We start from the raw sequence: 13,069 nt of genomic DNA on the forward strand, positions 1-13,069 counted from the left end.
TCTGAACTTGCTTGGTGCAACCCAAAGGTTAATGAGGTAAATCCAAATGTTAAAAGGTTGAACGATTAAAGTTAAAAGGCTAAGCTCAAGGTTAATAAAATTACCTTGGGTGCAAGGTGCAGCCCAGCATTGGAACTCCTGGATATGTCTATTTTGAACCATTAAAAAAATTATATTTTTTGTGTTTTGTTTAGAAATGATGGTGTAACTGTTGCCCAACAACAGTTGTTTGTCAATACATGATATCATCTGCTAAGATAATTTTTCTCTTGATTTTCATGATAGATGTCTAACCGTAATGAGGTCCGAAAATGGTGTTTGTGACTCACAATCAAAAGTCATTAGAAAATACATTTTATTTATCAAGAAGAACATAATCTATAGGATATTTCTCAGAGGAAATTCATGCACCAAAATACAGATAATATCGTGTTACAAAGCACAAATACTCATAAAATACATATTAGGTAACGAATATAGTTTCTCAGTTGAAATATGTTTAAAACTCGATGTTGAATGGGTAGTGCTTGTGGTCCTTCACCCTGTGCAAATACAGAACAATTTTCATTAGACAATTACGAGTAGAAAAGTTTCATTGTGGCTTAGAACTATAAAACTAGAAAATTCCTCATATCACATCTCTCAAGTTAGTGTTTCCTAATTGATTATGAAAATTGTAATCAAAATCACTGTATTTACATGAATCAATTACTTAATTAGTTACTGTTATAATTACCAATGTGATCATGGAATAAAAGAAAAATTAGCATTAATGACAATAAAGTACGGTACTGAGGAAAAGTAGTCGTCTATGCAAATTAACTTGAAATAACACAATTTAATAAGATTCTTGAATTAAAAAACGGGATTCGTTATTGATTTTTTCAAAAATAATTTTATTGCCGTATTCAGAAATATACATGATACAGTGCAATTATAATGTTATACTATACAGAGTGAGTCATATGTATGGGAACCCATCAATAAGTTGGAGACTGTCATAGATATAATACTGTAACTTTCAGGATAAGTTATTGATCAAATACTCTACCTTTTGACGTACAACTGAATTTCAACCCCTCATAAGGGGGTGACTTAGGGGTTGTAACTCGAATATTTTTAATATAAACACCTATTGTGTGGTAGATCAATTTAAAATCCTTTTTAGAACAAGAAAGATAACAACAATTAGGGCCGGTTTCCGAGCTCGGGATCTATAAGTTCTGGACTTACAGAGTCCAGGACTAAAATAAGCTCTCGGGTCTAAATTGACTTTCTGAGTCACGATTTTATCTTCTAAACTCCGGAGTCTATAAAGTTCTTGACTTATTTGAGTCCAGGACTTTAACGCAGTAAACATGAGGGAAATTCACAATATTTTTCTGTTGTATTGTTGGCATTATAGCAACACGGAAACAGCTGATTACAGCGGGACAATTCAAATGAGCATGCTCTAAAAACTATTTTGTAAAAATACGTTTCGATTTCTTTGTAGGCCTATTCAAAGCAAAACCTTTGAAAGGTGAATGAATAAACATTTCATTTTATGTTATGCTATTATTGATCATTGATCCTAACCAGTGATTTTGGAATAAAAATTTAATTAGGCTATTGAGTTTGAAAACGTATTTGTTTTGAAAAAAACTGGAATAATAATTTATAATTGTTATTATTATTATTAATATGTTGAATACGTCATTGATTAATAACATTCAGATTGGAATATAAATTCCAAGGCAATCCTTGTATTATTTTGCTTGAAAATTTTTAGGTTATGTCACAGTCGTAAAATGAGGTTAGATTTATACACATAGTTCTGATACATACAATTTTATTCCAAAATGAACTTGCAAACTATAAATTATGCATTTAGATGGACTAATTTAAATAATTTAGGTATTGCATGACATCTATTTGGCTTTTTATCTACTCCAAAACAATAACTGAATTGTGTTTGCTCAGTTAAATCTAGAACTTGAATTAAAACCCTAACCCAGTCGAGGGTTTAAAATCACGCTGTTTTAGGTCCTGGACTTAACGATTTTTGATAAATCCTTGACTCGGAAAGAGGCGAGAATCTAATTCAAGTCCAGGACTTATAAACCCTTCACTGAGAAAGCGAAATTATAAACTCCAGGGTCTAACATGATCTCTAAACTCCAAAGTCTATTCAAGTCCTCAACTACGTTAACGCTCTGACTCGGAAAGCCAATTTTCTGACTCCAGAGTTTAAAGCCAGTTAAAGTCTATAACTTAGCTAAATCCCGAGCTCGGAAACCGGCCCTTAGAATGTTCTACGATACTTGTATCCAAAATGGCGGCTGATTGAAGTTTTAGTTTTTAAGGAAATGGGGTTGTAACTCAAATATTATAAATGTTAACACCCATTGTGTGGTACATCATTTCAAAGGCCTTTCTAAAACAAGAAAGATGACATCAATAAAAATGCTCTATGATACTTGGCGGCTGATTGAAGTTTTAGTTTTCAAAGAAATAATTGATAAAGTTCAATCAGCCGCCATTTTGGATAGAAGTATCGTAGAACATTTTTATTGATGTCATTTTTCTCATTTGAGAAGGGCTTTAAAATAATGTATTACACAATGGGTGTTCACATTCAAAATATTTTAGTTACCACCCCTAAATTTCTTTAAAAACTAAAACTTCAATCAGCCGCCATTTTGGATACAAGTACAAAACACTATACTCATGAATAATATGATATACTCATAATACTTTAATACTTTACATAATCGTTTGTTATACTCATAATAAATAATTATGACATTGGAGGAAAAACTAGGCTGAGCCTGTACTATTTCTCTCCTAAAATTTTGATAAAATGTTAATGTTGTCCAAAGGTTAAGGTTATGAAATCAATCACTGCTTCGTCACTTGATTTTCGATCCAAGAATAATGATTTGAAAATTTTGAATTTTGAAGGTTGACGTAATACCTTCCTGTATACTCAGTTTCTCAGCTCATATATTGAACTCTGTGAATTTATTTTCTATTAATTTTTCTACTAATCAATTTATATTAATTTATGGCAGTAGAATAGAAGTTGGTGTTTGCAAGTAGTGAGTCTAGTGAATATGAAGTTATAAATATAAGATCTATTTGGACAAATATTATGATGGAATGATATGTGTTGTAAATTTATGTTTGTTATTAATGTATAAAATTGCATTTGTTATGCATGATTGTCTCAATGTTGGTAGGTCGATTTCATTGAATAGTAGTCTACTCGAGTATAATGTGTTTTTGTAGAACAAAAAGTTCTTGAAGAGTGTGTCGTTTGCCCATGCCCCAATACTATACAAGAGTGTACATATGGAAAATACACTTCCAATATACCAGGATGTTTAATTTTATTGACTTTGTAAAATAAATAAGTATGTTATGCTGTTATAGTTTTTCTTTATTTCAATAGTTTAAAATAGTTTTCATCTGTATGCCACTTAAGCACAGCATAGCATGCTGTGTTATGATTATATACGATTATTGCGATTCGCATGATGGCGACGGCAGCGAAAGAATTAGCTTGGTTAAAATCATCGCCGTCGCCGTCGCCGTCATGCGAATTGTAGTGGTGTGCACAAGGCTTATATAGACATAAATTCAAAGCGGAATATTAAACCTGCTTAAGATTCAGTACGAAAATAGAACTTTGCTTACCAATCAAGATGTAGAACCCTTCCATTGCAATCGAAACTGTCAATGTAACTCATATCCTCATCAGCCAGTTCAAAGTCGAACACATCGAAATTGCTCTCAATTCTGGATTTCGTCACTGATTTAGGGATAACAATAACACCTCTCTGAGCCTAGTAAGAAAAAAATTGAATATTACTCCAAATTACAAGTCTCCAAATATATAGTTGAATATATAGTTGTATATATATATATATAGTTGAATCAGCTCAGAAAATGTACAGAAAAGTACAGTGAATGTTTCCTAGTTGAAGTTAGATGAAAAATACACACCATTTCATGATAAGTTTCAAAGTAATACTTGATCTAATGTCTAATATTGATGAATAAACTAAATTAGGAGCCGGTTTCTGAGCTCTAGATTTATAAGTTCTGAACTTACAGAGTCTAGGACTTGAATAGTTCGGATCTAAATCATCTTTCTCAGTCAAAAAACTCTAGGATCTATCAAGTCTTATTTTGAGTCCAGGACTTAAAGAAATAAACATGATTGGAATGCACAATAATTATGTTGTTGTTGAAATGTTGGCAAAGTGATAAAGCTGATATAGGGAGGGCCTCAGTTCTTCTCGATTGCAGTTCATTTCGGATCTAAATCATCTTTCTCAGTCAAGAAACTCTAGGATATATCAAGTCTTATTTTGAGTCCAGGACGTAAAGCAATAAACATGATTGGAATGTACAATAATTATGTTGGTGTTGAAATTTTGGCAAAGTGATACAGCTGATATAGGGAGGGTCTCAGTTCTTCTAGATTGCAGTTCATGTATCCTATACGGTTAGATAGCTATAAAATCTAGAAATTTCTGAACCGCCTTGACGAGCTGAGAAGAATGAGATGTAGTACGAGAAGATCCGATCATTGTGTCAAAAGTTATGAGTGTTTGAAATTTGAATCCTTGAAGTGTCCTTATAAGGAGCCTACCCTCTAGGAAATCTTGAAATCGAGTACCTAACCTGACCTAACCTAACCCTCTTCCGTTGAGAACTGTGTACATCTAACGGGTGATTTAAAAATAACATAACCCTTGTATAACAATATGATCCAAAATAATGATTTGATTGGTGAGGAAAGTCTTGGAAAGTAATAACAATGAAAATTTATATTTTATATTTTGTATTTTGGCTGTAGGACATTTTTTTCTATTTTTGCTAGTATTCCCCCTCCCACAACACTACATTTCAAAATTTCTGTGGAATCTTGTTCAGAATTGGTTGTATTTTTACATTATGTGTGATTCTTCATTATTTAGAAAAAAAATTGTAGCCTAAATGAAAAAGCAAAATGGCGGCTGTGTAAGTAACTAATAAGTACCCTTGGACAGTTTGGAAATGATATTTAGATATGTTTCGTACTGAGGAACAATGACCTAGAATATTGGTAGGGAGTTCGGAAGCACTCTGTATGCAGTAGGCCTACATAACATTACGTGAATGTTTAAATGTTGTCACGGGTCTAGCTCCATGGGGGGGGGGGGACACAAACATAGATAATTATTATAACTCAGTAATTCGTAGTTGTAGGTGAGGTTGACTAACCTTCGTTTTGCCGGGGAAGGGGTATCACTGAATTCAGAGTGCTTAAACAGAGTGAACAGTGTATGGATGAAACTGGTTTGAAAACTAATTTGCTAGATTGATAGTTTGGCGGTCTACAAAGGTAGCCGAAGTAGGGACTGTAAATTTCTAAATTAGCGCTGTAAGTGATTATGTAGTGGATTAAAATTAAATCCAATTCCGTAATAAAATGCAGTTCAGTTTGAATCTGCCTAATATGATCAATGCTGTCACTAGGATCAGACAGTGATATAAATTTCTGTGAGAGTTCCTTCTCCAAATAATAACCAATATACTTAGGTTCTAATACCTGTGTTACAGTTGGAAGAGATATTAGACCGCACAAGACAACAGACAAAATAACAAATCCATGCGAACCGGGTCTCTGATAAATACTATAGGTTATATGATTGCAAAGTGCTGAACCAAAATAGTAAATACTTCGAGTATGCGACCTATTACCTCTCCTTGTAATGTTGACTGGTTGTGAATGCTGGATCCAATACACCTCGATGTGGTAGGTTGATGGCAGTCGATTTTCATTTGATTCTGGAGGATATCTCCAAAAAAATGATTTATTATTTGATAAGAATATCGACTACCATCTACCACCAGAAGAAATAATATTCTAATAATAAGTACTATACTCGATAATATCTGACTATTGCAAAACAGGTCGTGTCTCGCACGATCGATATGTGTCAGTCGAGAAAGAACGAATTTGGAGGTGTAATGAAATAAATCCAGTTCAGTGAAAAGGTAATATAAATATATTCTGGAAAATATTCTCAGACAGCAAAATATTGAATAGATAAATGAACAGATTTTACAAAATATAATTTCCAACTGATAGGGAATGAATATTAAATGATAGCGAATTTGAATCTTCAAATAATAGATACTATATGAAAATTTAATACTTTCTAATTGAACAAAATGAGATGGGTGATAGCCCTTGGAAAGGGTCATAAAATGTGCTAATCAAATAGGCAAAGTAAGCTAATACAAAATTATAATTTAAAAAATAAAATAAATAAATAATTGAAAATATTATCAGGGTGGGGTTTCGCCTAAGGAAATAGACCTTTTGGCCAAGTACAGCGTGAATATTAAAATTTACTTAGTGCAATAAAAATCATCTATGGTATCTTTATACCCTTAAATCTATAGTTATGACTTTTCCCAAATTGACGAATTTATACGCTGTATAATTTTTGTAGATTAACGGGGATCCCCTTTATATGTTCGAATAACTTACGTAGACTTTTGTTTCTGTTTTTGTATTTGAAGTATATTCGGCCGTATAATATATCGTTCCGGCTGGATCCTTCTTTGTGGCAAAAAACGTTGAACAGACCTCACTATTATAATTTCAGGGTTTATTTAAATGAAATCGCAAAAATTAATATCACAGATTATTATAGGAACTTTAGAACAACTTTTTAAAACAGAAAGACAAAGATCGAATTACATTAAAACAGGAATTAAAGCTTTTAAACAATTAAGTATGTGGACCAGGTCTGTATTCTACTGGTGATTTCCGCAAAATGGCCTCGAGTCTTCCTCCTATAATTTCCACTTGAGTTTCTTCTTAGAAATTTATCTCGCCAAATTTACATACTAATTTGGGATTGGTCAGATTCTGTGACGTAACCAATACGCTGAATGGGTGGTGGAAGTGTATCCAACTTTAAAGCTTTTAAATGAGCAAAATTCCTGATTGTAGGTTGTTCTAAATTATTATTAGGTTCCATATAATTATAAAAATATACAAATAAATAATATAAATTCATCTATCACGATATACATTTGTTAAGTAACAGTAGTTAATGATTTTTTAGAACATAGACGTGCTTTTATAACATAAAGTAAGAGTATAAAACATATAATAATACACATGCTTGTAATAATAATAATCATAATGATAAATAAATATATCTTTTTTGTTTACATAGTTTTTTATATGTTAGAGTATCGATCCTCAATCATCATATATAGGCTAAGCTAATTTGTCTTCGTATTTTTAACCAATATATCTTCATGACAGCTCATAAATAAAAATTTAGGCCCATTCGGCATAAAAATTATAATATAAAAAATGAAAACATTAATATTATATAACTGTTGTGATCAATTATTAATCAAACTGCCTTTTCAATTGGCTATTTGTTGACAAGTTAGCTTTGGTCTGTTAAGGTTATGTTTTGATTCAATTCTAACCTTCAAATATTGCCTTGCTCATCAAAATAATAAACATTACAAATACATACGGTTTTCTCAGTTAATAAATTTCTGAAATATATATAATTCCTGATTTATTAGTTTCAGCCTTTGTAGGTCAGATAACTGTCGTTTATCTGCCTTAGATAAGATTATGGTGCTTTCCCAGTGATGGAATTTATTTTGCTCGTATAATGCCTATGAATAATCTGATTTATAATTCAAGGGCTGTACAATCCTTTGGTACATCACAATATAAAAATGTTTGAATGTTTAAATTTTTAAATGTAAAAATGTTTAAATGTTTAAATGTTTAAATGTTTAAATGTTTAAATGTTTAGATGTTTAGATGTTTAAATGTTTAAATGTTTAAATGTTTAAATGTTTAAATGTTTAAATGTTTAAATGTTTAAATGTTTAAATGTTTAAATGTTTAAATGTTTAAATGTTTAAATGTTTAAATGTTTAAATGTTTTACAATGAACTGTATTAACATTGTAGGTGTACCTTTCAGGAATGGTGAAAATATAATCGAGATGATAACAGTGATTTCCAATCTCATTAATTTCGATTTCAAACCGAGTATGATAAATAACTGTCATAGACTATCTAATGATGCAACTCGCAAATCCCCACCTTCAATTATCGTCAAATTTCATAGCTATCCGGACAAACAAAACTTCATGAAGAAAAAAAGTGAAAAAGGCAAAATCATTCTGAGTGAGATTGGTTGGAAGGATAACTCACAAACTCTCTACATAAATGATACCATGTCTCCACATAATCGTCAGCTGTTTTTAAAAGGAAAGGAACTTCAAAAGCAGAGAATCATCAAATATGTTTGGTTCAAGAATGGCAATGTCTTCATTCGAAGGGATGATTCATCTAGGGCTATTGCTATTAAGGACATCTCGGACTTTCCAACTAGTTAAGGACTTCAACTTTTCCAACTAATTATCAAAGCACAGAATTTTAATTGTGTCTCTATTTATATTAGATCAGACATTGACTTTCTATTTATTCTTTTTTGATATTTAATAATTTTTCATTTATTTTTTATTATTTTTTTTATTTTTCAATTATTCTTTTCTGAATGATTCACTCAAGTCACACATTAATATAGTTATAAATTAATCTAGAAATGAAATTCTCATCTAGTTCAAATATTTGATCATTTTATATTTATTTTTTTTTCTGAATGATTCAATTTAGTCACTCATTCACATCGTTTTTATATTAACCTAGAATTGAAATTTTTAACTAGTTTATCTATTTGATATTTATTTCCATTATCATTTCAATAATAAATTCGTGCTCTATACTATACAGTTGACAGTCATGCTCTCACTGCTTGTTTATTTCTATGCTTATTTCTGGCAAACTCGTAATTTATTTTTCTCAATATGAGATTCGTTGTATGAATGTTGTAATTTTTTCAAAATCATATGGTAAGGACTCACTTATAATTATTATTGGTTATTGGACTTTTTTTATTAAAAAACATGCAAACTTGTTAGGTGTAACTGCAATAAGGGAGATGATTTATTTGTGCTATATGAATGTAATTTATATTAAATCCATTTGTTGCTATGGCGGAGGATAACTGTAGTTATATTGTAGGAATTGATGGAATTAATTCATCTCCTCTAGCGGAAGATGGTGGCAGAACCATAATGCATCAGAATATACGTAGTATAGGTAAAAATTTTGACAATTTTCTCGCATATATTAATTCTTGGAAGAAGCTACCTTCAATTATTGTTTTGTCAGAGACATGGCTACAATGTTGTGATGACAACCGTCTCTTTAATATTGACGGCTATGAGAGCTTTCATGCTGGTAGCGAATTCACTGCGGCATCAGGAGTTATGGTTTATGTTTCTGAGGAGAGTGGCCTTCGTTGCTCTAGAATGGATTGCAGAATTGAGGGCTCTGACTCTATTTTCCTGGAGTGTGAGCTTCTTAATTATAAATTTACTGTTTTGTGTGTGTATAGGTGGCATGGATTTGAGTGCAGCCAATTCTTGGATAGTCTTAATACTTTCTTGGAGCAGCATCATGGCTCAGACTGTATGATGTTGGGAGACCTTAATATCAATATTAATTATATGAATAACATCAATACTGTTGAATATCTAGAAATAATGAATGGTAATGGATTTCGATCCCTCATTGATATGGATACTAGAGTAACATCATCAAGCTCAACATGCATTGACCATATATTCTTCAGGTCCAAAAAACATAATCATAGGCTTAGTAGTTATGTCATCGATACATTGATAACAGATCACCGAGCTGTGTCTATAACCATTTCAGAATCAAGTGTATTTAACAATAATCATGTCAATATAAAAAAAGACAGAATTGATTATGATAAATTAAAATTGTTGTTGATGCAACATGATTGGGACCCAATGTATTTAATTGAGAATGTAAATGATAAGTTATCTTTATTTTTAGATACATTAAAAAATTATTTGAATCAATCCACATATTCAGTTTTAGAGAACCATAATCATATCCGACTAAAAAAACTCAAACCCTGGATGACAGATGGTTTATGCATAGCAATTAAAAATCGTGATAAAATATATAAAATGTTGTCTAGAAACCCTAACAGTGATAGGCTTAAAAATTCTTATATTACCTTGAAAAATAATATTAAAGCATGGATCAAGCAAGAAAAAATTAAATACTACTCAAATTTGAAAGACTTATCTATCAAAAACCGATGGAAGGAAATAAATAAGTTGTGCGGCCAATCTTCAAATAAAAAGCAAACTATTAAACTAAAGATAGATGACATTGAAATCTCTGATGAACAAACAGTAGCCGACACTTTTAATACATATTTTATTGAAGTACCTACTTCTTCTATGAGAGTAATAGATCAAAATACTATTAATAATTATAAAGATTGCTTCATATCAGACAATGTTTGTAATTCTATTTTTTTAAGACCAATAGATTATCATGAGATTCTCATTGAGATACAGTCTTTGAGGAATGGTAAGTCTCCTGGTCACGATTGTATATCGAAATTTTGCATTTCAAGGATAATATAAAAGGAAAAAGGAGCCTCCTTCATACGCCAATATTAGAGTAATAATCATACTATAGAATTATTATTCATCATAAATCAGCTGACAAGTAGTGATTACACAGGTGTGTGGAGAAGCCAGTCTAAGCTGTATTCCATAAGGTCTATAGTTTCAATCAGGTACTTGTGGATGAAAATACTGCGTGAGGTCTACTGTTCACAGAACTACTAGTAGTTTTCTGAATTAGTAACTAGTTTATGTTTCGATTGAATACACGATATAATTCTGAATTTGGAAATGAAGGTGTCTCACTTCAACTCACTTGATATCTGATGAGAATCTGAGCGATGGTTTTCTGGTATTTTTCAGCAAGTGTCTTGAGTTTGGGATCGTCCATGAGCTGGGGGTCACCCGGCTTGGCCCACGGCCTGTCCGGGGAGCCCAATGGACTGTAGGCTGTCAACAGGATGTCTTTCGACTCGCAGAATTCCTTCAGCTTCTTCTGGTTCAGGTAAGGATGGCACTCAACCTAGAATAAAGAACAAATTTCAATTAAAATTTATTTATTGCCCTTAACATTCACAAATATGATTAGTATTTTCATTACAATAACATCGACTAGATTTTAATGTAACATTGTTTTTTAAAGACATTTATTGCTGAACAGTTGAATCAAACAGCATGGAGTTGCGGCATTTGTAGAGAATTTTAATGAATTGAATGTTTCAAATTAAAATATTACAACAATATTTTAGGCAATACAATGATTGAGTGCTGTTTGTTCATACTGTTTGCACCCAATGATTGATCATTATTAGCTCCACTGAGACCTGAATTCCTGATATTGATAATTCCTAAAATATGAAAAATTGATATCAATAGGATATTGATATTCCTAAATATAAAAAAGACAAATAATATTAACTTTATCACAGACTGTTTCAAGACAAGTTTGTACGCTTCACGCCAATAAACTAGAGCTTTGATAGGCAATATGGCTTGATTATTAACTTTTGAAAATTTAAAATTCCTTGAAATGATTATATTTGTGAGAAAATATTTTTTTCAATTACCATAAAAAACGTAGTATATTGGGCTGAAGCTTCTCTCGAATCAGCCAATCGAAGAGCTTCCTGTCGTCGTTCTGTGCCGACTCGTCTGAAAAACGGCTTGTGTGGCTTGGCCGTCAGTATATGATAATGGATATTATTATTATTATTATCATCAGTAGTATATGATAAAAGAACCTTAATATTCTGAGCCAATCACGCTTTGGTTGTTGAGAAACCAATAACAGAAGCTTATCTGAACTATGGTTGCCTAATGGATTAAAATGAACTAATATGAACGATTTTCTGGTTTAGAGTTCTTGATTGATTTCCAAAGCTTGCTTGGCTAAGAAAGTTTTTAAAAATTGTTTATAGATACAGCCAAGTGAAGTATCGTAATAGATATGTGAGATTATTATGACAAAATATATATACAAATACATGAATAAATATAGAAATAGATTGAGTATTTACCTGATTGACGACTGGCTTGATCTCGGCCACCGACAGAATCCTGTCTATCTGCTGACTATTGAAATTGGATAGACCAATAGAGCGAGTGAGACCTTCGTTGACGCACTCTTCCAGTGCCTTCCATGTGTCGACGTAGTCAACGTCACTGTACACAGTCTTGCCATCCTTGTCTTGCGGGAAAAGTCCTGCTTCTTCCTGGTCGACAACAGTTCAAAGATAATGGTCAGTTTTCGACCAAAATACAATATACAACAAATTCATCAAAGTATCATGAAACCATATAATATTCCACATGTCCCATAAATGAATGTTCCATTCCATATATTGATATAAATATATCAACGTTATATCGATATATTGTTATCTGGAATATATTCAAATATACAAATATTTTGGAACCATTGAATTGGATGAATTTCGAAATCGCTTATAAACAGATTTGTGATTGATGAAAGCATTAGCCTCCTTTGCTCCTTGGTTTAGTCTGCTAACCTCATCACGTTGTTCACATGAATGATATTTTTGTAAGTAAACAATTACAGGTATGAAAGTAATTTGAAGGAATCTTTGAATATTTTCGGTTAATAGCTAATGACTGGTACACGCTCAAAATCTAATTCATGTGTGAAGAATAATTACGTATTTAGTTACTTCTTGAGAGATAGATCGAAAAACGCCCAGGTAATTTATGAGAACTTATTCATCACTGGGTTGATGGTGATGTGATGAAACTGTTTCAAGAGTTATTAAGAATTTATTTTTAGTCTATAGCAAAGTTAAAAATGAGCTTGGATGATTTGTCATTATTATAATGAGAGGCAACCAAAAAAGAGATGTGAAACCTACAGTTCTGTAATCTTTCAAATATCACTGGTCTCCAAGTGTGATGTGTGTGAGCTTTTATGTTGAATTGGCGGAGATACTAGGTACATTCTACCAACTTACCAGCTACTACTTGGAGATACCACCTTTAATCTTCCTACCCACGAATTATCCGTATTAGTTGAGTTG

At 31.8% G+C, this 13,069-nt stretch overlaps 1 protein-coding gene across 1 annotated transcript in view; it reads right to left on the reverse strand.

Moving 5' to 3' along the window:
* Window positions 1-338: 338 nt before the first annotated feature.
* LOC111053850 (aldo-keto reductase family 1 member B1) overlaps window positions 339-13,069 on the reverse strand; it is a 29,955-nt gene continuing 17,224 nt past the window's right edge. Inside the window, exons 4-7 of the mRNA XM_022340781.2 lie at window positions 12,059-12,253; window positions 10,858-11,064; window positions 3,679-3,827; window positions 339-542 (exon numbers count right to left, since the gene is read on the reverse strand). Coding sequence (XP_022196473.1) covers window positions 500-542; window positions 3,679-3,827; window positions 10,858-11,064; window positions 12,059-12,253 — 594 coding nt within the window. The 3' untranslated portion in view covers window positions 339-499. The remainder of the gene's footprint in view (window positions 543-3,678; window positions 3,828-10,857; window positions 11,065-12,058; window positions 12,254-13,069) is intronic.

The sequence above is a fragment of the Nilaparvata lugens genome, chromosome 4 (assembly GCF_014356525.2).
Source record: "Nilaparvata lugens isolate BPH chromosome 4, ASM1435652v1, whole genome shotgun sequence".
NCBI lineage: Eukaryota > Metazoa > Arthropoda > Insecta > Hemiptera > Delphacidae > Nilaparvata > Nilaparvata lugens.